At 33.4% G+C, this 26,750-nt stretch overlaps 1 protein-coding gene across 2 annotated transcripts; it reads right to left on the bottom strand.

Moving 5' to 3' along the window:
• Positions 1–908: 908 nt before the first annotated feature.
• LOC108772085 (facilitated trehalose transporter Tret1) lies at positions 909–15,038 on the bottom strand. 2 transcript variants are annotated; one of them, XM_018537543.1, is made up of 5 exons: positions 14,939–15,038; positions 12,951–13,080; positions 3,459–3,827; positions 2,333–3,135; positions 909–1,191 (listed from the first exon to the last, which is right to left on the bottom strand). In XM_018537543.1, the coding sequence occupies exons 1-5, from the start codon at positions 15,032–15,034 to the stop codon at positions 1,042–1,044; spliced, it is 1,548 nt and encodes a 515-aa protein (XP_018393045.1). In that variant the 5' UTR covers positions 15,035–15,038; the 3' UTR covers positions 909–1,041. The 2 variants fall into 2 exon arrangements, with proteins under 2 accessions (XP_018393045.1, XP_018393049.1); XM_018537547.1 differs by lacking the exons at positions 12,951–13,080; positions 14,939–15,038 and adding an exon at positions 3,915–3,981.
• Positions 15,039–26,750: the final 11,712 nt, after the last annotated feature.

Genomic DNA, 26,750 nt, shown 5'->3' with positions numbered 1-26,750 from the left:
TAACGTACATGTGTAATTTATAACGTACATCAATATGAACGTTAAATGATTTAAATTTTATTCAATTGCTCGAGAAAAAGTTAAACTAAATTAAATAAAATAGTAATATGTACCTATGCTAATGTTGAGTAAAATTTACAGAAACGGTAAAATTATACTTACAAAGAAATAGGAAAGTTTCTCCCCCTCCGATTTTGATGAATTTTTAATATGTTGTAATCTGGATTAAAATAAAAGCTATGTATTTTTTTCTACGTATCCATACGCATTTTTAGGCAGATAAAATAAAACTTATTAGTTGCTCTGTTGAAACAAATATTATCGGAACTATATAATAGCTGGAAAAAGAATTTTTAATAACAATTAAATATTATAATTTCAAAAATATTTCGTATGATAATAGTAAAAAAATATATATATATAACAAAATATATATATAACAAAATATTTATATAATAAAAATAACAAAATAAAACAATTAAAGGGTTAAGAGCCAGTTACATAATAAAGAATGTTTAATTTAAAACATAAAGATAAAAACAATTATAAATGTTTAAATTAATTTGTTTCGTAGCAAATTAACCAATTTTGTTTCAAAGAGATGTTTCATTTCTTAAAATTGCATATAGGCACGTGTTAAAAATATGTATTCTCTATCTCTCTTTAATTTAGTTCAGACAACAATATATTAAAAGTTCATCAAAATTCGAGAACATTTTCTTGTTAGATTTTGCTAATGTCGCATGCTAATTTTATTATAAATACATTTTTTATAAATTTTATCTAATATTTCTCTTCAACATATATGTACATCAATAAAAATTTTAAATAAAATTGAAAATTTCTGTCTTATTTTGCAGCTCACTACTTCTAAGAAATTTTATTTTTCAAATATGAAATTTGCTACTTGTTTTCTAAATTGAAAAAGTTGAGATGCGTTGTAAACACATGGATTTAACGATCTTTGGATTCATATAATGCCACACACACTTACACACACCTCTGTTTGTGTTTCCTTTCTACATAGTTTGTCGATGTACATCACTCTTTACCCCGTAATTCCAATTGTATCTCTTCCAAGGTTTTGCCTTCGGTCTCGGGCACAAATAGGTAAATTAATACCCATACAAGAAATGTTATCGCAGTAAACGTCCATAATGGTGCGAATGTGCCATATAACTCTTGTATAACCTATAAACACAGTACAAATAGTTCCCACTATTACATTATTTCGTTACGTGATATTAATAGAAGAAAAATTATGTAAGTTTGGAAAATTATTTCACATTATACTTTAAACGCAAATTAGTATAATTTTGTTTATCAAAGTAATACGTTCGAGTATGAAAGTAAAAAGCTATGAATAACCGGATAGGATAATAATCTTTTGAGAACCGAAACTTTTTAATAAAATAGCTTATGGAAGATTTTGCTTTCTAAAAGTTTCAGAGGTCATTGAATTCGAGTCCAATCTCAGAATTCTAAAATTTAAATTTCAAAAATATAAACTGATTATTGTGAAACTCTGTTTCAGAAGGTTCTTGGTATCTCTGAATCTGAATGTAGTCTGCAGATATTGAATTTCAAAAGAATAGTAACTTCTATGAAGAAGAACTTAGTGTTACAGGTTTTTTTATAACCAAAATTCGAAAATTAGTTTGGAAATTAATACTGTTTGGAAATTACTAACCGTTTACGTAGCATCGAGTTTCAAATAAAGTGAGACTTGATGTGTTTTAATTACAAAAATAACTTTGTAATAAAAAACTCCTTAAAAAACAGTTTTATGATAATCAAATTATTTTTTAAATTCTGTATTGAAAAATATACTATTTTGAATATTTCATTCGTTATCTCAAATTCGAATAAAAAGCATTATCAAATTATGTCATAGCTTAAAGCATAAATTGAGTGATAGTTTATATAAAAACAGTTTGTAAAATAAAAGAGAACGATTCCGAACAGAATCGCTGATCTACCAAAAAAAAAAAATTAAAATCTCAAATCTAATTTTTTAAAATATTACTTATGCAGTTCTTGTTAAGCGATAAGATCGCTCAATAATCATATAATTTGCATATTTATATTGTATATAAGTAGATACATCGTAATGGATTTTTTAACATTATTAAAGGTAAAGACTTCTTTTTTTGACCATCAAGACTATTAATCGATGCTATATCATATCGTGATGTATAATATGTATAGTACTTTTACGAAGCAAAGAATTCTTTTTAGCTAAACCTCTTAACTGATCGTTCCCGTCGATAATCCGCTTACCACGCTGTCGTCCGCGAAAACAAAATCGATTCTTACACAGACGTCAACGTACCTGATAAAATTTCACAATAGCGGTGGTGCTTATAGCGTAGTAGAGTGCATTGAGCACTGCAGCGGGTACTTTGACCTCGACGCCGAAGATCTCGCCGATATACGCTAGTGGTATCGGATTAAGACCGAATCCAAAGCCGAGCACGTAAATCACCACGAAGACCGTGGGCACCCACTTGAATTGAGAGACATCGTACCCGATGGACTGCAATTCGAAGAAAGTGGCTATCGTCGCCAGCGATACCACGCAAATCGGTGCGGCAATCAGCAGCAGCAGTCTCTTGCCTGTGAAACGCACTATCGATACGCAAGTACTACCAGCCAGAACGATGGCGACACCCGTCAAGATGATGCTGGCGTTGGTCGAGATCTTGAAACCGGCCTCTTCGTATATGTACGATTGGAACGCGAGTATCGGTGCCGCCCCCGTCAATGTCAGTCCACTCAATAGTATTAAAGCGATTCGAAAAGCTCTTCTGTTTTGTGCCTTGGTGAAAATCTCTTTGAACATCTCCTTAAGTGTCAACTTGCTGCACTTGTCCTCGGACTCCACGATTCTTTTGATCTCCTCGAGCTCATCGTCTACGTTTTCTTTACCCAGGGCCCACTTGAGGGTCTTCTCCGCAGGTTCAAGTCTATTTTTCCGCGTGAGGAACACCGAGCTCTCGGGTAACCATATGAAAGTCAGTAGAAACAGCACCGGTGCACACATGCTTATCATCGCCATCGTAAATCGACTGATCCACAGGCCGATAGCGTAGATCAGTAGCATCCCGATGTTGAGTAGAACAGCCATTAAAGTACCTAAAGGCCTTGCCTCATTCAATCATGTCTTTTAAGAATACTAATTATTCGCCAAAAATATTATCCAAGTGCAGTGCAGTGCACAATAATTACAAAATATATGATCGTTAACATTAACGTAAATCGAATTTATTAAGATTAAAAAATATTAATAGATTTGTAAATCTTTTAAAAAAAATATAAAGATGTTACTAAAAATCATTTGCAATCAACGCGTATAATATAAACGAATTAAATATTTAAAACGATAAATATGTTAAAGTGGCGATAAAAATTAGACTATGTATTATACAGTGACACATCCAAAACAATTTATATCACACCTAAAGGACCTCTGGTTCGCTTGCTGCTAATTTCGCCGAGATACATCGGCATTACAGCGTACGTTATGCCACATCCGATGCCCGCGAGTATCCGTCCAACGTATATCAATGGTACAGATGTAGACAGCCCAATGAAGATCCACGAGATGATCTTCGGTATCGTAGTGACTAGTAAAGTTCCTTTACGTCCGATGTTGTCCATTAGTATGAAAGGTACCAACGAACCGATGCCAACTCCCACATACATGAGGTTAACGATCCAAGCGATCTCATTGCTTGTCACCGTTAAAGGATCCCCGTTATTGAACTTCGGTATGGTTGGCGTGCTCCATCCTTCATGGAGACCGCAGTCGATGATCAAAATACTGCCTGAGAAGTGATCACACGTAAGTTTTTCATAGACCATACGCGAGAGAGTAGGTCCAGACGTAGGTGCAATCCCATTTGAATACTTACATATGAAGCCAATTAATGTTTGCCGCAATATACCGCGGTCCATTGTGTTCAGTGATGTTCCTCTCGCTTAATTATTGTTTTTATCGGATTTGTTCTACGGATTAAACAAAGCGAAAAATAGTTGCTTCGAAAATAGCACGCGCATGAAGATTACATAACACGATTGTGATATTCCACCATATTTACAAACAAGTACTTCTCATTTATTCTTTCGATTTCCAGTTACAAATATCTATATTATATAAATGCATATTATTGTTGGAATTAATATTGCAAATGACTTACAGATTTTATCTACTTTTGAGATTTGCCTAAACGAATTAACGTAAAAACATATTATCGCAAATAGATGTTCTCCAGTTTGAGCTTGAACGCTAAAATGACACAAAGATGCAGGATATTGAAAATACGAAATTCCATCTTTGCTAATTATCGCGATCGCAGAAGCTCGTGGGGCTGGTGCTTCTAATCTGGCGACACGGCCGACCTCCGAGCCAAACGGAGATAACGGAGATAAAGCCAACAAGGGTACTAACTAAATTCCGCGCCACATATCTCCCGACTAGGAGTGCGATACAGTCACACGTGTAAACGGCTACGTCTGCACGCATGACCGCTGACCGCCGCGGTCGGAGAGCACTTGCTCTTGCTTTGTGGCACGCGATGCGATGCCTCCCAAAGCGACAGTTTATGGTCGGCCATACAATACCCCTATTAAGAGATGGAGACCGAACCGAGCACGTTCCTTAACGTGAATTTATTGCCGTGAAATTCATACACACTTTGACGATTCCCTGTCCAAAATGGAATATTCATCCGAGAAGGTGCACCAACGAATCATTGATTAAGAATGGTTAGCTAGTTCGACTACTAGTTGTGAAAAAAGAAAATATATCTTATTTCAAAATTGATCAGCAATTATAACTAGTTTAGTCAGTATACAATTGGTTATTATAATTCATAATTATGTATCACAATAACGATAAAACTTTTAATTATATGATTTATCTAAAAAGTTCCAAGACCGGATTCAGAAAAAAACAAGAAATGAATATATACATATATATTCAAATTTTATTAATAAAAACTTTTAACATAATCCTTTCTACTTTAGCACTGTTCGCAACGTTTTTTCAACCGTTCAAACCTTTCACATCTTTCGAAATAATCTTCAATTCGCTTATATTACATTGAAGGTTACTTTGAAATCAGTTTACCTGAATGTTCAAAATGTGATTAAAACGACGTCCTTTCATTTACATTTTTAGTTTCGAAAGTCAAAGCCATCTACGTCCAAGAAACCGATCAACGTCTTAATTTTATCGTCCTCACATAGGTTGATTTTGTTTCACTTGAGATCAAAATTGTATACATGCATTTTCCCAGGTTTGAATTTTGAAAATTTGTTTCAAAACGTAAATCTGGAGTTAGCTAACTCCCATACAGGATAGATTTTGAAATAAAATTTTACAACAACCCGCTGTTCCACTACGAAAATTTTTACAAGAGAAAAAAATTTGAAACCCGCACAGCTGGTTTTTGAAACATATTGCTTGCAGCATTGTGGAAAAAATTATTACAACTAGTCAAATGTTGATATTAAAAGCTACCGTTGTTGAAAAAATATGTATTACTTATATATTCACAGGAAAAATCAGTCTCGAAACGTTTAGACAGATCATGTCTAAACATGTATCTATATTGTATGTATATAAGCAAGAGATTTAATACTACTCGTTTTACATGAATATACGAATAATCAACGAAATAATCATTCGCTGATGCACTTAATCCAATCAAGATACAACACAAACCGCCTTGTGCGCGCGCGCGCTTAGTATTTTACATATTTTATCCTGTTTTATTTGACTTGCCACGTGTAATGATCAACAACTCCTTAAATAATGAAAAAATAATGCTAATCGAAAATAATGAATAACTTAAAAAAAAAATATGTAATTTTTCTTACAATTTTAAATTAAAAGTGAAAACTTTATCATACAACTATATACACTCGAAGCTTAACAAAACTCACGCAAATATTCGAACTATCCGATATTATATTCTTTTTAATCTAATTATTATTGTCATTTTTTTTTTATGTGTTGTATTTTATTTCTTTGTACTTATTTAGTTCAAAATGAGAACAATATTGATTTTAATTAACAAATTTGTTAGTTACGTGAAAAATTTGAATTATTGTTTCCGGTGTATTAGAAAAAAATTCTCTGTTATTAAAATAGAAGTACGATTTAATGTAATAGTGTTTGTTATAATAATTAAAAAATTATTATGTTTTCTTCGATCATAAGATATCGTGTTCTATAAAATGTTTCGTCCTCCTTCGTTTCGTAATGATTAGAGAAAACAGTAATATGTTGAACGTACAACATTGCGCAATATGCAACTGGTACATAGCAACGATAATTACGAAGATTTATTGTTTTAATAACACGGATCGTAACTGCGATAATTACATGTAATATTCAGTTCTTTTTTTCCTTTTGTGATGACATTCGGCTATGATATTCGAGCTTAAAGCGAACCAGTAATCTTTCGTAAGAGTAGAAAATATAGAAAGCCTGCTTATTCAAACATGCTAAACCCTAAAGAACGTACATTGAATTTACTTAGCAACTAAATGATATCTAGAATTTTCTTCGAGTCTCTAGTCTGGTTCTGAAACCTGGTTCAGCGCTTGTACAGAAACCTTCGATAAAACCGGTCAAATTCTCAAAAACCAGTTAGTTTACATCCTTTTGTATTGCTCAAACAGGTTGCCGAAACGACCGGAACATGGCCGAGACGTTGCATCTGCGATTTATACCGAGACGTTTCCCATCGTCCAACCACTTATCATCACTGAAGTGCAAGAAGAAAGGCCCACGGTTACTACCCCAAGGTCGTCACGTCCGGAGGTGCACGATATTTCATCTTAACTGCGTAGTCGATGAATGGTTAATCGCAGCCTCCCGAATCGAGAGACTTGCTGGCTTTTAGAATATATAATTATTTCTATTTCTTTTTCAACATGTATTATTGTTTATTATTGTAAATAATAATCGATTCAGTAAGCAAAGTTTATTAAATTATAAGCTATTCATAAAGGCATGGTTATTCACAAAAATTAATTTCATGTATGTTTTTAATTTAGTTTATGCCGATTTTATTTTATGTTAAAATTTCACAGTGAATTAAAACCAGGTTTTTATTTAAAATACAAAAATATTCATTATAATAAATAACAAAAATTGAAAAACAAATGATAGCCTTTTACATTCTCGTTAACAAAAAGATCTGAAAGATTTATGAAATAATTAGTCAAATTCTCTTAGAAAATAAATAGCGATCGATATATGATCGAATTATTTCCTTTAAATTGATAATATAAAGTAATTGCGGGTGCTTTCCATTGTGCAGCTAATTAAGCTATTGCTCTACCGCGATGTTTCATTACTCATAGCGAATATAATAAATCATTTTGCGCATACGCGTTATGGGTATTCGCTAACATGAAACTCGAACATCGACCTGATTAATTGACAGATATATACATAAGAGTCATTATGCGAACACGCATATTTTATCTCAATCACGTCGTTACACCTGATTTAACAATGACATGCCATTATCGCGCGGAGGATTTAATTCGCCTTGATCAGCGAGCTGTTACTTAATCATAGAAGGTAGTTAAATGCAATCGGGAATTACTTAATCATGCTATTTGATGGATATTGAATGGATAACACTATGGATCACATTTTTCTAATGTGATTTAGATAAGGGATTACACACAATGGCATAAATATTGATTATTATTACCCGTTTATTTCCGTGTCTGAGGCTTTAATATTAATCTCTTACACTAATCTAATTTTACGAAGCAGATTTTCTTAAGCCTTATTGTCTGGCGATTAGTACTTATGATAATCTAATTTTTCTAACAGCCGCATTTAAATTAACGCACTGCGCATGTATGCATATGTATAATGCATATATTATTAAATCACGGCATCATCTTTCAAAGATGGAATTCTGAAATTAAAATGAATTTCCGTGTCAGAGAAAATTTTTCCTTTTTTTAAACTGGAGTTATTCTTGGCTTGTTCTACATTGATATTGACTATTTCACCAATGACACCAATGATAAAAAATTCTGGGAAATTTTTTTCATTATGATTTTAAACGGTATATTTTATGACAGGACTTCAGATTTTGTCTAATTGCCTCCAAATATACGAAGCACGCAGCGAAAATGTACTCGCAGAAATAATTATATCGAGAGTTCACCTTGATAGAGCACCTGTCACTACCACGATAGTCGAGAATGAGATGCCGAGATCTCGACGCGCGTCGGCGACAACGACGCCGTTGTCATTCTGAAAGACGCCGGAAAGGAAACTGAGCCTGACTCTGATACGCAGGCACGTCACTGCGATTTTAATCGAATCCCCTCCCGTCCTGGACGAAGAACGACAACGTGGCCTGCTAACCGCTAATTACTTTCCCGCGCTATTTCTCTCTCTCGCGCAAGGCTTTTTCCGCAGTTTTTCATATCGTTCTTCTGTTCTATCAGTTAACCGCCTTTTAGTGCTGTACGTGCGGAACGTACATGTCACGTATCGTGTATTTTGAAAATTGGTCCATTTGGCGGCTCGTGATTTTTTTCAACTTTTCGGCAAACGGGCGTAATGGTGCGGGTGTCAAATGGCAGAAATGCCTGGGAAAACTGATATGCTCGCTATTAATTCGTTGTTATTGACTGTGCTAGGTTTAACTTCAGGATAAACGCAATAACATGTATGTTTCCACTTCCACGTGCAAACATTTGCTAATTGAAAGCGAGAACGCAATCTATACACGTTTATTCTATGTCTATGTCATGTTTATTCAATACCTTATCTGAGCGAATACCAAACGAGTAATGCAAATTGCATCAGTTTTATTCCAGTCGTTATGTTACTCGGTGATTTTCGCTGTTAAATCTAGAAAATCTCAAGAAGGACAAACGCGAATGGAATTAAGAAATTATTTCTCGAAAGTAAAAAATCATTCACATTGAAATTCAACCTCGGGATATAAAAACAATATAAGCCTTGTTCGGGAAAAAGTCATTTCCATCCTTGAACAATGTCGTAATCGTGGGTTAATTTCATATTTAATGTGAATAACATTGAAATGCCAAGCGTTTCAAATGTATTATACTTATATCACCGAATGAGTGTGTTTCCTGCATTTAAAATTCCAGAAATAATTGTAGGAGTTATCTCAAACGTCAGTAAGAAGTATTACTCGTGTTCAAATACTAGTGGCTGATTCTAAAGGCATTACGATTTTAGAAGTCTGATTTAACATTTATACCGCGAACGGGAAAATCTAATGGAACGTAATCCGCCAAACTTTCTCTCGATTATTCGCGCAATCGGTTCTACTTCAATGCGAACGGTTGACCTGACCGATGGCGATTCATTTTACTAGTGCAACGGTGCAATTGAGGAAACATCTGACGTGTCTTAACTTTGAAATTGCATCGGTGATGTTTTTCGCAGCGAACGACATCGCGTGTCAAATTGATTTAAGGGCGTCTTGCCACGTGATCCTTACGTATACATCGAGAATACTGAAAGTTATGCACAATTTTTCTAAGCACGTCGTATTGTTAGGTGTTCATCGACTCGATAATCTCTATGTTGCAATAAACTGCACACTTTTGCATATTAATATTCTTGCACATTTCAACCACATGACGTCAATTACATGACGTGTTTTTATACTACATGTATTAAAATACAGCTATTGCACTGTTTAAATTATCTTTTTGTCACAAAGTTTAAAATCTAATTATTTTCTTTACTATATACTTTATAGAATGTTTTCTACATAAAATCCTTGTTTATTACATAAAATCGTTTTCAGATCGGGTATGTGTTTATCTAGTAGAATTTTTTAATATTTCAGCAAAACTGTTCTTTCTGTCTACAAATCCAAAAGAATATTTAGATGCGAATAATTAATAATTTACTATTGTATAGATTGTGATTGTTGTAACTCAACAATATTTAATTTTTGCTAATTGTTACTTTCATTATTAAAAATGAGAGAGCAATTTTTCATGTACATTAATAAATTTAAGTTTATTGAAATTAGCATTAATTATATTAAAAATTCTCTTATTAATGTAAGTGCAAATAGTATAAAAATATTACTCTAATACGATAGAGAGATATGTTTACTAAAAGTAATAAAAATTATCATTTAAAATATTACATTTCATCACATATAATGTTCATGAAAAAAATGCGGTGTATGTCATTAGAGAATCATCATGTGAAATTATTTAAGCACTTTTATTGCATTCTATAATTATCGATACGATATTTTTTGCAAATTATGTTTTATTATAAATTCAAGTATGCGAGGTATTATCCCCAAGAGGTATCAACGTAAGAAAGACTGAGATAAGTAACAAAAAATTTACCATGAAATCCAAATGATTCTCCGAATGCTCATCGTCTTGCTGCTTTCCTCATACCTGCTTTAATCGGGAAAACGGCATGGTTAAACTACGTCAGATAGCGACAACGGGAACAGGCGAGATGAGGAAAGCGGGAGGTAGGAAGGAAAGAGGTCGTTCAGCGCACGGAGACAGCACGATAGTCCCTAAAGTATATTTGCATTTGCATTCGGTAATTAAACTCCCTCCGTTTCCGCGATACTAGACTACCTCAAGCTCGTTCTTATCGGAGTTTGTCGAAGAAGAGCAATTGGTCGGCTCGAGGAATTCCAAATGGCTTTCTCATGCCCGAGGCACGTGACCAAGTTATAACGGCCGGAAGTCAGCGAGATACAAAACTCTCTAGCGCGATCCGCGGTGATTAATCGTTTCGTTCAGTCAAAGTTACTCCATGTTCCATTAATTAAGTAATTAAACCGCTGTCGCTTCGCCTCCAGCATCAAGATTGACATGAGATTTCGTACGAAACAGATCAGAGAAGAGATTCTTGTTGCAATTTGTGCTAGTTACTATTCTGTCACCGTTTCGAGTTACGAGAGCGAAACATATTCGGGAATTTGATTCGATCCCGGCAATGCCGATAATGTTTATAAAATTCTTAAAAATCAGCTACTTTGAAGTAGTACTTGATAAATTGTGGTTTTAAAATGTATTTCTTTAAATAACAAAAAGAAAAAGACCCGATGAAAATCGACGAGACATGTCGTAACAGTCAAGCTAGATCTCAAGTGCTTCTATCTATGATATAATTGCATGTGAATTTATATACTACGTATGTAGATTTTTAATTGCGCGTCGAATTTTTCAGATTTCAAACGCAACTTTACTAAACTACTGCAATAATATCACGAGTTAAATTGGCTAACAATGTAACAATTCATTATGTTTTTTGCTTCTTGCATCTTAGATCGCTCTTTATAATGTTGAATGACATATTAAAATCTGTAAATAATTAATTTTTTATTGCAAAAAATGTTACCTCGGCCAGGAGTCGAACTCGAATCTCTTGCATTCTGTGCGACCGTCCTAAGCCTTTAGACTATAATAAATATTTTTCGCGTAAACAGCATCAAAAATTGTTAAATTGTTAGTCAATTTAACTTGTGATATTACTGCGGTAGTTTAGTAGAGTTACGTTTCAAGTCTGAAAAATTCGGCGCGCAATTAAAAACCTACTCACGTATATCTAGTATATAAATTTACAAGCAATTATATAGAAGCACTCGAGATCTAACTTGACCGTTACGTCATGTTCTCATCGATTTTCATTGGTTAAAATTCTTACAGTTTTGTAAGATTTGACATTGTTCGTTTACGTCATCTGCAAAAAAAGTTACTGAAATAATAATTTATATAAGACAATACATAATGGACTAAGAGCGATATCTCTCGATGGCATATTTTGCATGTATGCAAAAATCAGAGAAAAATACTAATCAAAAACATTTCTCAGTGTAAGTCAACATTTTGTATGCGATTACTGATATCATTAGATAAAGATCATCAGGTAAAGATCAGATAAAATTAATAATCATAGGCGTAATTATTATACATGAAACAGTGATATGTAGAAATTCATATCTGATTTTCTCTTCAATTTCACGTTTAAACCCCGAGTGTTAGACATATTGAAGCATGAAATACGCACGATCGCATAATAGATACACGTATGATTTCATCCAATTGTAAATTATACAATTTTAAATAATGAGAAAATAAAATGTAGAGAAAACATAAGTAATATAAGTAGTTAATTAGAAGTTATATTCTCGTGATGTAATTCACTTTCAAGCAGCAACACGCTGCGAGGAGGCGTTAAGCGTGACCATATTTCATAATCATACATTATTCCACTCGCATGATTTTGATGCAGGGATTTTAATTCATGTATCGTTTTAGAGTCTATTTTAGATAAACTATTATTCCAGAATTTGAGATAGAATTTTATTTATGATTTTATGTACCGTGTTGTACAACAAATATTTGCGAAGAATCAAAATAACATGCACATATAGAATATACACTAAAATACACACACGTATATCAAAATATACATATCAAACAGAATTCAGAATTCTATTTTCAAATGTAAAAGTGAATTGTAGATCGTCTAAATTGGACATTACGAAAATTTTTCCCTTTTCTAACAGAGTTTGTAAATTACACGGATTGTTTACGAATGTAATATATTTTTTAGCAGTATTTGCTTGACAAATGTCATTTATATTATATCTTTTACATAGATATATAAAAATATGATTGCGGTGTCAGGAGAGATACCCATACGCGCGTTTTTATTCCGCGCAGAAGTCGGGGAATCCACTCGATATCCCACGTCTACGATATCGGGAAAGTTGGCCACGAGAGACCGAGCCTACTTGGTAGATATAATAAAAAGAGAAATATCGCAGGGGCGGAGGCGAAAAGGCGCGAGCTGCAGCGAGCGGTATGCGGGCCGTAGCCCGCGGCTACGCGCTGTAAAATGAGAAATGCATGAGAAAGCCGCAGGGTAAAGGACTTACCATCGTGGGAGTCATAGAGGTAGATGATTTTCTTCCAACCATAGTATCGCACCGTATCGATGATAGCACGATGGTAATCCGGTCGCATACTTATGGCGAAGTCCAGAAGACCCGAGGATGGTGTCAGGACCTGGATACACAATAATCCCGTGCATTTTCGGCGTCCTACGATCGTGCTCGTCGTGAAATTTTGAACAGGCAGTCGTACGTCATCCACTTAACGCGCTGCCGAAATTAATTCTACTTAGGAGGGAAAGGATGCTCCGTCGAAACTTTAATCTGAGTCGGTGCAATCGAGCTCCTACTACTTGTGAATTCTCTTTGAAACTTAATTCCTCGCGAATGTGCAACTGGTGCTTGCGAGTAGTGATTTACTACCGAAATATATGCCTTTTGATACTAATTTCAGTTGTCGAGTCTCGACTCGGCTTTTTCTCGTAAAACATTCACGTGCTTTAGAAATGAACTGCGAGATTTCCGAAGGCAGATTGAAAACGAGATATAGTAATTTCGAAATATCTTTTTAAAATAAAATAATGCTTTCTTTATTAAACCTTCCGATTTGATGTTGAAAGGGAATAAATACCGTGTATAAAATTTTATAAATTAATCATCGTCCGGCTAGAATGATTATATCCACGTATTGAATTTCCAATATCAATAACGTCCCTTTTTCTTGAGAGACAGCGATGCAAACGCAGTGCAGGCAAGGATCTCATGGAAATTGAAAAAGGATTTTCTCTATATAAATGGCCGTTCCTGGCGAACCGTAATTGGCCAAAAAAAAAAAGGAGTAGAAAGCCGAGGCGTCGAATCAGCATTACCGCGCGATTACCATTTAAACGACATCGACGTTCGTTACGCGTACATACATATATATGTATATATACTTATACTGCACGGAAATATATCGTGGGAAAAATACGCACACAACGGTCGAAATACTCACGAGCCCGACGTTCATCCTACAGCATAGTGCGATATCAGTTTACAACGGTGCGATAAATGCAGCCCCACAATTCGAGCTGGCGAATAAATTTTCGGTGAACCAATTCATTTCGAAATTCAAATTGTAATATGTATACCGTATGTATTGCATACACATTTACGTGTTTGTATGGATGATTGTATCGACCAAATCCATCATCATGCGTCTCGTAGCGTCGCTAATTATCAGTTGCAGCGCGAAACGAAACTATTGATTCTGTACACGACAATTATTGTCAAATGCGCGCATGCACATCGTAGCGTATATTTCCCTTTTTTCACGTTGAATTGATAAGTACGATGGAAAATTTATGCATCGAATATGAGTTGTTTCCGCCATAGACACTTCAACTTGAACGCCAATCTTTCAGCCTTTATACATATACTATTCGATGTAATTTGAACTTAACAAGATTTGAAATTTAATGGGAATTATTATGCGACATGACTTTTTTATTAAAAACGTTTATGTACTTCAACAAAGCATCAGCTATACGAAATAAAATTTAAATTTCATATATATACCTTTTTTTTGGTATTGGAACCGGTTTGTAAAATATTTCTTTCAGATTTCCTTGTACGTTTTGCTTCAGGGAATCGAAGGAAAGATGTGCGGAGTATAAAATATAAGATTATAAAAGAAAAGACACACGGAAAAACAGGTTCCATGAATATAAATTAGATTTAAATAAAGTTTCATTTCATTGCCCTGTTCTGAGAAAAAGTATTGGCTATGACCAATTGCAATATTGTGTTTCAAACGAAACAAATGATGTCTCGTGAATTCTTGGAATTGATGATTACATTGTTTTATTGAAAATCCCAGAACAATGACGAATATCACACAAATTTAAGTTTTATAAGACATAATTATTATCATTCTGATATAGTTTTAAGAAATTATATAAAATATTATAAAAGATTAAAAAATAAAAAATACGAGATGATAAAGTTGAGTTACTTTTAATGTCATAAATCTAAAAGAAATAAATATGACTTACCTTTTCGGGGAACCAGGGCGTCACGAATGGCATTTGAAAGGTGTTGCTGTATGAATGCAGCGTATCAAACGAGTCTGGACTCACGGCGCCCAACATCGAAGATACACCTCTACTGAACTGGCTGCAGACTGCAAAGTGTAAAAATAACGATCGTTATCATTAGAGAAGAAATAAGAAAAAGATAACACTGATTTAAAAAGTTTCTGTTTCACAACACCTGAATTATCATTTTTATGTATCTGCTGAAAAAGAATATAAAGTTAAAAAACTTCTATCAACTATAGATTTTGAGAAATCAAGGACTTTATTTTTTTTAAATTTTATAAATTCAAACAATTTATAATGTTTTTTTTTTATGGAGTAAAATATATGAAACTCATCATTCAAATGTTGAGAAACAGAAATTTTATAAATCAGTGTAATTTTTTTCATTAAATATTTCTAATTTATTTTAATCTTTTAATATATCACTTAAAATTATACATAATAAAAAGAGTTTCTTCCTATTATTACATTTGTTTTTAGATGTTATAAAACATATTTAAATTTCTTATAAATATATTTTCCCAGTAAAAATTTTTTTCAGAATTTTTCAGAATTTCTCATTAACTTTACAACCTTTTAGGAAATTGCTCAGATTTTTTTTATACAAATTGGAATACCTTTTAGAAGTACAGAAAAAGTATACACTTTTTTGGAGTTCTTTATACTACATATGAATCATGAAATATGAATATAGTACATATGAATCATGAAATATTTTAAGATGTCTAAGATTTTTTATTCTATTGTATAATATACATATATATTTGATAAAATATCTTATAAAATCCAAAAAATTTTTAAGTATTTTTTTCAGAAATTGCAGAATGAGAGATTTTAGAATGTTTCAGAATTTGTAGATACATATGGAAAATTCTTAAAAAAGTGTACTTTTTAGTATCTTTGAAAAGTGCTCCTATATAAAAATCCTAAGAAAAAGTTTCACTATATACGAATTTGCGATGCCATATTTTCACCGTGTACGAATTTGCGTGCGTACACGATAATAAAATCTTGTTTAATACTTATTTGAAAAAATGTTACATTATATATGAACATCTATTTACTCATCATTGTTATTTATGGGTCGTTATTATTTAACATCAACAAATATACCCACTATACTCTTTATGAAGATCGAGCGGCCATCATATGATGGGTAATCTCATTGACCATTATGCGTGGTCTTCCACAAAGCACAATAATACCGCAAAAGTGTCAGCTTGCGGGACATACTGAACGCCTGCTGGATAGATCCGTTTTTATTAGCACGGTAGAGACAAAAAGGATTATCAATAAAAACAGCGTATGTGGCGGCCGAGTTACACACAGATCTAAATTTGATTACTACGTTAACAAAGTCGCTTTTAATAACGCGGGATAAACGATTGAGTAGGGAAAATAGCAACGAACGAAAACGTAATATGTTTCTTCGTCACCTTACGTTAATATTAATAATTAAAAAATAATAATTCTTTTAGCTTTCTCTATTAGTTGGTTCTTCAATATTTCATAGATATTGTTATTGATAAAATTACAATCAATTTTTTATTTTAGAAAACACATCTTGGCATGTAAAAATTGACATTGTTCAGAGCCGTGGTTTGCCCTCACCCAGAGCAAATAACATTTTTTTTATTTATTCAATATTCAACGTTAAATCAATATTGAAGTTTTATTGAAATTCAAGTGAAAATGGTAATACATAAAAAAATAACAGATGGTATATTAATGTTGATAGAAAAAATAAAAAGAAAGCTAAATTGAAGTTATGTACATACACAATGTAATTATTATGCAATATTGTATTGAGTATGATTTGTTAATATGATAATTTAAAGAGCACAGTAGTGTATATGTGTTGTTTAGCAACGACTAACAGGTACACCGAAGATAAATAGCGATGATGGACAAACGCGATAAAACGTATAAAAGAACGGGCCGTCTCGGAATAGGTTGAAGGAAAAAGGGAGAGTGACTGAGATAGGATATCGGCTGCACCGATTGCGAAGGTGAGGGAGGATCCAAACGGTTGGAAGCGATCCAAAGAGAAGGTATGCGGCGGATAAAAGAGTGCTGGTCGAAGAAAAAGAAACCGAAAGGAGCTGTGGAAGCTGCAACCCCTACAAGTTAATCGCTAAAGAAGAAACTGACAAGGCTCGTAGCCGAAGATTTTTGCAATGGTCGTCTAAATGACTAAGAAACGTCGGTATTTTCGATGCTTAATGCGAATAACATTGCGGTCTTGCGCTTACAAGCCATCGTAACTCGATAAATGTAGTCAACTACTTTTTATTATTTCATTTACGTTTCTTTCTTTTTTTACTTCAAAATATTATTCAAGCGTTTTAATTTAACTTTTCTGAGAGATATGTTTGCATCAGTTATCTATATTTAATATATTATATTATAATAAAATATATATATTTTATTCTTATAGACGAAACTCTTAAAAATTTATTCAATTTAAGAAACAAGTTAATTTGAATTTTATTTTATATAAATGTTCATAATTTGACAAACATTTCTTTAATTTCAACACAGAAACGGAAAGTATATTCTATATAAGTACGTTTAGATTCCGTTACTTCCTTCTATGATTAAAAAGAAACAATTTTTAAAACCCTCTTATTGAACCTACAAAAGAAATCGCGCAACCTAAGGGCGGTGGTGCTTATTAACCATTTTGTTGTTATCATTACAGTACTCGTGTATAATTTCAAGTTACGTGCAGCCTACTTTATTTTAATTATTCTTTTATGCTCGCCCTCACGCTCAGCATTTGTCCAGAGTCTGGGGTGAAAAAGGACAAAAGAAAAAGAGGAGGCAGAGACGGGAGTCGTTTTTATTTTCGTTGTTCCGCGGCTACCACGTGTACGTGCATGCAGTAGAGCAGAATTCAGAGATCCGGCGGCACGGCGGCCAGCATTTATTGTGGCCACCCCGAGGGTGCATTTATATTCATAAGCATAATGGGGCATCGTGATATATGCGCCCACGCCTTAGTTAAGAATGTCCCTTCGCTCTTTCGTCATTATTAATTCCGCGTACCATCGCGCGGTCGTGCTTCTCAACGTTTCCCGACGACCGTAAAAATATACGCGCGTCTCTTATTATTTGACTAAATGTGCGGCGAGGCACCGCTCTAATCATAAGTTGTAACTGACGGATGTTATCCTGAGGAACATCCTCGAACAGTATTTCCCTCAAGGACCTGTGCACCTGTGCACTTCGTACTTCGCAACGTACTTGTTACGTTCCTGCACCATCCGGTTGTATGAGTTATATTATAGTTCCACACGTTACTTATACACAATTCTCATAAAAGTATCCAGTATGTTCTATATATTTTCTATCGATTTTCAGAAATATATTTTTTAAGAAATTTTTGGAGACAATTGTTGCGCTTCATGAAAATTTAGTTAAATACTGCTTTATTTTACATTTAAAAAATTTTTCCATTATTGTTAACGTTTTAAAAAGTGGCAATTGAAGTTCGAATTAAGGGTATTGAAATGAGATTTGTTTTAATAATTAATTTGATGAAAACATACGCTACATATTCATTTAAATTTAACTTTATGTACATATAGAATACGCAATATGTTTTAAATAAATATCATAATTTTATGCATGCATGTATATTATTCACGAAATTAATCAAATTTAAGAATTTTATAAAATTTTAACAGAACAAGGAAAAGAAAGAACAGATATAAAATGATTTTCATAGGTTATACATATATCCAGAAAAATGCACGTAAAAATATATTTCTAAATTAATATAACAAGTTTCTAAATAATCTTCTGAAATTTTGAGGCAGTTTCGTGAGTCACTGCACGATATATTAAGTAAAGCGTATAACAGCAACATCTTGTCCGCGTAAATTTCTTTTCAGCATACATAAATTTTACTAAAATTACTAGTTAACGGAATAGCTATAAGATAACTCGTTAAATTTTAATCAGTTTTCTAGGTGCTGTGGTATGACCTTAAGTAAAAAATTACTTATTAGTTGAATGAAAATATTATATGATAACTTTTAATGATAAATTTAAACTAAATATTAATTTTTTTATTATAACAATTAGAATATTTTTTAAATCATAATTATTGGTTCTAAAAATAATTTTGTTGGACCATTAAAATAATTACATAAAAAACTCAAACTTGATAGTATTGTAAAAAGGTTTGATCTCAATTTTGGCGTCTAGCTATCAATTTAACATTTTACATTAGTTTGATGAACTGAATTATTTTTGATATGTATCTAATAGATACATATCAAAAATAATTAATTTTTAAAATTTAGCTATAGATACTATCTATAGCTAAATTTTTATATAATTTTAACAAAACTGTTCTTTCTGTATAAATATCTATAATTTTCTTAATATTATATAATCAATATTCAATACTAAAGACCGTTAATGTAAGAACATAACTAAGACAAATACGAAGTCTATAATAGTCTAGCTTGGACTTTTAATCGCTTACATATGAACTACCGCGGTATTATCACGAATTAAATTAAATTAATAATTAACTAATATACGTAGTCTCCCCAAATTGCGCGCCGAACAATCGTCGGTCTTCGTCGGTTTCTTAATATAATATTTGGTAATTTCTACTTCTAAAATTCATAAGATGCATTCATATAGAATAAACTCCATACAAAATATTGTACTCCCGATTGCTCGATGCGTCTATCATCTTATTTTTTGCGAAGTCGATATCGTGGAAGTTTCGAATCGATACGCAGCTCTATGTACGGCGCACAATGAGCATACCAAAGTTGCGTCAAGTATGCGAAAGGGATGCTCGATCAAGTAGGCGGCAGATGGTCGCAGTATTATCGACTCTATGCATTGGCTCATGACTGAACAAGTTTAGCGTCTATTATTATACTAAATATATCTACTCACGCCGCGCAGCTAGCCTGGGTCAGGCTAATGATGCCGGCAAACTTTGCATACTACACGGACAGGTGCTACGTACATACAGATGATACTTCTACTATCTAACTTCGTTATACATATGCACAGTTGATAGTAAGGGACGTCCAACGGCCAGACGTTAACAAATGAGTAATAATGGTGCTCAATATAAAATCTAGAAATTTATTAAGAGAGAATGATTCACATCTATACCGAAGGAAAGATTTTGCTAAAATATCTAAAAATTTAACTAGATATTTAGCTTAAATAGAGCTGAAAATAATTTTGAATCAAAATAACTTTGACAGAGGTTTCAAATATGATAATAATATTATAGAAAATGTTGATTCTAGTAACCAATTTAAGTGCTCTAACATAATTATTTTAGTGATTAGATCAAATAAAATTTTTTTTAGATCTGTGTCTAACTAAATTTTTAGATACTTAAGGTTTTTTTGTATAGTTCTATGTATACCTAGTTCTATGTATACAGAAATAATTACACTATTTCTTTCTGTTTAAATTTGAATTTTTTTATAAAAACAATTAATTATGAATAATATATCAATATTTAGTTAATAAATAAATTTTATGTTACTATTATAATAATCAATTTTTTAATTTTAATTTCTGCATTGAAAATGTTGAAAGCATTGCTGCATAATAAACAATTATTAAAACGTAGTGTAAAGAGTTGAGAAAATTGATCTAAGTGAGTGTCGATAACAGAAGGTAAATTTGCTCTGATCCTGATTTCGATTAGAAAATCTTTTCTTTGCTTAGTTTATCTTCTGTTCTTTTTAGTCAAAAGTTTCAGAAAGATATTCTTTTTTTATACCTTACGGACAATCAACGGGAACATTCACCAGAGAGAATACTCGAAGGTAGACTTGAATATCACGGGTAAAATTATTTTTTACTCACAAAGTTTCAAGTACCCGTCATAATGTAACTAGACGGTCCTCAACTAGGTCGCGATGATGATGTCAGCCACCTTCAGCAGGCAACTAGACAAATCTCACGACTTCGCTCGGCAATATGTAAGACTTCTTCCACATATTATATATAAACTTACCAAGATTAGTTATGTTACCGTACTTTAACCTTGGATGCTATAATTTTCTACCATGGAGGCATCTGTATCTTTCAAGAGGTGTTATTATAGACAATGAAGATTTGATAATTAGATCCTCCCGATACAAAAATATATTATTAATATTACAAGGATGAAAAGAGAAATTTTCAGTAAAATATATTTTTTTTAGTTTTATAATTACGTGCCGTTTTGGTTTATTAAATTTAGAAGGTAATCATGAATTGAAGTTGAAAGTAATATCACAAGTTATATTAATCATTAATTTGATAATGATAATTATTTTTTCATTATAAGTTATTGGTATTATGACGAATATTTCCACATGCTTCAGTAGTCAAATTGGATTTAAGACCGTAAGGAATGAGGACGTATCAGATTCGAATCCCTGAGGTGATGTTTTTCGCAATAAGTTCTTTGCAGTATTTGCATTTTAAGATGCTTATTAGCATCATTATCAAATTAACGACCAATGTAATTTGTGATGTTATTTTCAGCTTCAGTTCATAATTGCGTTCCGACAAACCGAATCGACAATCAGCTTATAAAACTGAAAAACATATTTAAAAATTTGCAAATAAAATTATCGAGCATCAAGATTCATTTACAATTAAAATAGGATTCCTTCTCTCTCTCTCTCTTATTTGATTTATTCTTATTCGTTTAAATTTCATGGAAAAAAATTTTGTAAACATATAACAATCAAATCGTTTTCGTCAAGGCAGGAAATACACGTCAAGTATATACATTCTATTTTACTTCTTCACCAACAGGTATCTTATTCCGTTAGACTGGAACTATTATATGTATGTAACTTAACGATACGACAGGCGCCGGCAATTGTATGAACATTTTCGAATCTTGTAACAGGCGCCTGAATACCCCGCAGATAGATACTTGTACGTGTCGCCGGCATTATATTTAGCAACTGGAGAACAACTAATTCCAACTAGCGTTTACGAACCATTTAACTTGGTAACTTGTTCTATCACGCATGTTCCTATTTGTCCTTTAGCAGTCGCGACGCCCGTGTAGATGTATCGGCACGCGGAGGTGCGATGCAAATACGCGGGCATGCACCGACCTTATCAGAATTATCAGAGCACTGTTTCCTGGCCCTCCCATATCCGTATGAAGTTCGCGTGCACAATAGACAAAGTTTCCGCGACCCAACGATTATCTCGATTTGAGCCGGCGCGCTTGGCAGTGCATACGAATTCTATAGAAATCACTAAGAGCAAGATACTCCTAAGTGATCGTAAACTCCGCGGACGACCGCATGCATGTTATCGTATCTAGTAGTAAATTACGCTCGTCTCATCATTTATAAATGATTAAATAAAATATACAGATACGAAAGAGCGAATCGCAAGATTGAACATCTTTAAATTCTTCTCGCGATTCTTTCTCTCTGCTCAATGTAAACGCTTATAAATCTAACATAGATTGCGTTAAACATTAAAGATAACGGCGGTGAAAGCCATGGGTATAATGATGTTTCCAATTAAAACTTCAAATGTACGCTAACGAGGAAATGCAGACTTGCGTAGAGTTCGGATGGAAAATTGGATCAGACCACTATAAAGTTATTTCCCGTTACTTACATCCCCGTTTTTGCCATTACATATTTCTATACTTTGACATTTTTTTTTTCTTTTATTTTTTTCCCCGTTAATATATCATGTAGACCTTCCATCGTCTTTATCGCGTTCTGTATTCGTCTATGAAAGAACGCTTTAATTTCTAATAATTTAATTCAACTGCAATTATTAACAAAGCGGGCATTATCGCGAATCAGAACCAGCCGCGTTTTCGCTTCTCGGGATCTCCCATAGCGTGGAGTTTTCATTTCGACGGAAGCTGAAAGTCGCAGGAAGTAACCATTATTCTTCCCGGACGATATGTGAGGGCGTAATAACGCCGAGGAATTTTCCGAGGACCGTCCGATTTTCCCACCCTGCGGTCTCTGGTTCCTAGCTCATGGATAGTTTTTTCCTTTCGTTTCCCTGCGAGGGTGAAACTTTCTCCCCTTCTGCCGTCTTCAAACACGTACACGCCGGCGGAAGGATTCAGCTGTGCGTGAAAGCAGACGGGGCACGAAGTCGACAAGGAACTTGGGAGGAATCTTATTGTAGTGGGATTTAAGAGAATTCAGCACGGCACGAAATTCTGCACAGGTCTGGTCTTGCTTAGAAGCGCACACTTCGCGAAACACCTTGCGGGCATCTCGACAAGAGTTTGGCAAAATGCGTTGACGAGGGTGAAAATATAGCATTTGTATCGATAATGGAATAAAAGACTTACGATTGTTTCGAGTCCTTCGTGCTCATATTACGTATCGGACACATTATTATATGTACATGCATACGCACTATCTGGATTTTAAAGACTACAACGATTTCAATAAAGCATGACACTAATAGTTAAAGATTAGGTCATATAAATATAATTTTTAAAGCTTCCATGGATATTTTTTTTAAAGAAATTATGCAGTTATTTCCATATTTTCATATATTGTTAAATATTTCATGAAGATTGCAGTTTATATCATCAGAGTGAGAAACAAAACCTGATAGTGAGCTGTTTTTGTGGTTGATTTTTTTTTATAAGGTAAATGTATCAGTTAATGAACATGACCCAATTATTGAACGAAATAACAAAAATGTTTAATATTAAAAGCTTTTAATGATATACGGCTTTAAATACATTCATGATTAAATTCTATAAATAATGAAATTATTTAAAGTCGTCCATTAAAATCTTAATACTTATAATGTTTGTTATTTCGTCTAATAATTGAATCACTAAAGTGTCTACTAACTTATATATTTACCTTAATGCCATTAATAGATAATGGAATAATAATTTTCATGAATTAATATTCTTAAATTGGAAACTTTAAATATATTAATTTTTAGGATTGTTTAAAAGTCCTTCTGTGCAGCTTAACTCGTAGAAATAATCTATTTCACGGAAAAATAATCGATCCGGTAATTGAAGCCAACCGTTCTCTTTTGTCTCGCTTTTTAGCAGATCGGACGCGGTAAAAAGTATTCTGCACCTGACAAAGTTTCAATGATAAAAGAAGAAGGATATAAGGTAGCTTATCCAAAGAAGAGAGTGTGTTCTCAGACAGGTTATTCTGATTTAGATGGAAGACTGCTTTATATATCAAAATCGTCGAAGTTATTTTTCAGCTTCTTGGCAAATCATTGATAGGAGCACCTGTCGCAATTTCCCTACGATATTATCTGCGTCAGCAGGTTTTAAAGTAAACGGTGCTTTCGTTGCGTTATCATATAATTAAAATGCTAGTTGGCCCCGTTTGGCGACACCAACCTCTGCACAGTCGCGCAAACGAAATTCCTTCAACCGTCGCGGCTCTTTTATGCGTTATTAAACGAAGTGGAACCGAAAACATCTATTCTCTCGCTGAAATTTTCTATTACTTTCCACTTCGCCAGTAACCTCTTAATTAATGTATTCACGGACCATTCATATCCTTTTCTGCAATGCGCGTTATATAAAGCTCAGAGAACTTATGATTCTTGAAGAAAAGAAAGGTACATTCTCCAAAGAGCAAAGATAATTTTGCATAAAATTAATGCCACTTGTTCTCAAGTGTCCCAACAAATCATTGTTAAGCCGTAATTACGCGACGACCTATAAACGTCATTTATACACCGACATAGCTTAAAGTATACTTTAGAGCATTGCCGTCTAACGTAAAATACATTGTCACGTATGTTGTCACATGTAGCTGTATAAAGCCGCATTAACAGGATTTTTGGTAGGTCATGCATAAAGTTGTCATAATGAAGTGAGAACTACATGAGAGCAGGCGTGAAAAGGAAACTTTAGTTGGACACATAGTCCTCGAATAAACATAGAAAATGGAAACGTATAACGTAATGAAAATATTATAGAAGGTTTTCTTCGTAAAAGTGAAACATCGCTTTAAATTTTTTGTAAATTAAAATGGTTACAGTTTTTTAAATAAATTAATCAAAGTAAAACGTACTAATAAAAATGTATGTACTAATAAAATGTTTATGTTCCATTTACTACATGATTAAATAAAAATAAAAAATATCAATTATTATAGGATATAAAGTGCTTTCCATTTAATAATATTGTACAAGCCGACATGAGTATCGCTCTATCTTTGTTACTCGTTCAATGTCAAGAAAGATAGAACGATGCTTGTGTCAACTTGTGTCACTAAGTTGAAAGCATCCATAATAAATAAATATACATCGTTTATATAATATTCTCATTTTTCTTTTATTTAAAGAGATTTGAAGGTTCCTTATAAATTTTGAATTATTCATTTCTTAACGCCAGAGATAAATGGAGATAAATTTTTGAGTACTCTAGAGAATTTTGTTATGCGTGATAACGGTACGTTTTAGCTTGTGAACGAAATGCGATTCTTCGGCGAGGTGATCGCGCTGAAGATTAATCACACAGTGACACTAGTCGAACCTCGCGCGTGTCGCGTTTTCTCGAGACAAACGATTGGTGGTGGCCGTATTCGTAGATTCTATCGCTTCGATAAAACCGTCGGGTCTCTTTCGCCATTCTATTTGTAAGGGTGCACACCCTCGCTTTTACCCCTTTTCTCAAATCCTCCCTGTTCAATCGGAACTGGCCCTCCCTCCCTCCCTCTCCTCATGATGTTTCCTCTCATTCCTCCTCTCTACGGTTTTTCCTTTTTTCTCTTTGCACCTCGAAAAGACCAGTAGTCGGCTTGCTACAACGGCCGGGGGTTACAATCGGATTTGTAAGCTCGCTCGTGCGGGAAGGAATGCGCCTGCACATATACACGTAAGAATATCGACAGTAAGTAAGCCGGAGCGAATCATTGGATCGTAACACACGTCCTCTGTCACGAGAGAAACAATTACTTGCATCATATGTAGTTTCCATTAAACGCCTATTATTGCCTAGGAAATGCGAGGGTTCTTTGCAAAATTTAAGATAGAATCAGACCAATTTGATCTGCGTTTGATATATTATTTGTTCTCCCACAGTTCAAGGTTTATGCTATTTACGCTACATTATTTAATGGAGATTTATAAACTCGATTTGCAAATCTTAAAGTTCTCGCTATAATGGCGCATTAAACAAATAAATGAGCACGACGACGATTTGTATATGGCGTTTAAACGCGACTATCCACTTTAAAATTAAAAATAGCCATAAATATAGATTAATGTTTATGCATGCACAAACGATGTTATCGAAATGGTGCATTTTAGAAGCTTTTCTAGATGGAACATATATTTGGAAAATATTTTTGCTCATAACAAATTTAATTAAGGATGCACTCCGTAATATTTTTTATAAAATTTTTATAAAATTTTTATAAAATTAAAACAAGTTTTTTTATTAGAATAAAAATAAGTCTAACAGTGTCATATCTCATTTTGCGCATATTTTTCCAGAAACGCTTTGCCTAACATTTTTTTGTTTATCATAGCACATCTGCGTTTAATTAATCGAGAGTGCTCTATCCGTAGCTGTAATTTCTCTAACCGCATATATGTCGAAGAACATCAAACTGAGTGACCAGTTTGATCGTAAACGCGACCGAAAATCAATCTTAGTTGAGTCATGACCGCGAATGCAAACCTTGCTCTATACTCTCTTAGTATCGTGAACTCTTTGATGAAAGTTTAATTAGTTTACTCGAGATATAGATAATCATAATAATCGAGTAAATCCAATTTACATATT

The sequence above is a fragment of the Cyphomyrmex costatus genome, unplaced genomic scaffold (assembly GCF_001594065.2).
Source record: "Cyphomyrmex costatus isolate MS0001 unplaced genomic scaffold, Ccosl1.0 scaffold100, whole genome shotgun sequence".
Taxonomy (NCBI): domain Eukaryota; kingdom Metazoa; phylum Arthropoda; class Insecta; order Hymenoptera; family Formicidae; genus Cyphomyrmex; species Cyphomyrmex costatus.
This window is presented reverse-complemented; position numbering and strand designations above follow the sequence as displayed.

What these genes read in the sequence shown, in the direction of transcription:
- LOC108772085 (XM_018537543.1), bottom strand. Translation starts at nt 15,034, where the DNA reads ATGTTGGGCGCCGTGAGTCCAGACTCGTTTGATACGCTGCATTCATAC. An exon ending in CGCCCTGGTTCCCCGAAAAG is followed by an intron (nt 13,081 to 14,938) that starts GTAAGTCATATT and finishes TTGTGTATCCAG; the next exon opens with GTCCTGACACCATCCTCGGG. An exon ending in CCTCTATGACTCCCACGATG is followed by an intron (nt 3,828 to 12,950) that starts GTAAGTCCTTTA and finishes ATCACTTCTCAG; the next exon opens with GCAGTATTTTGATCATCGAC.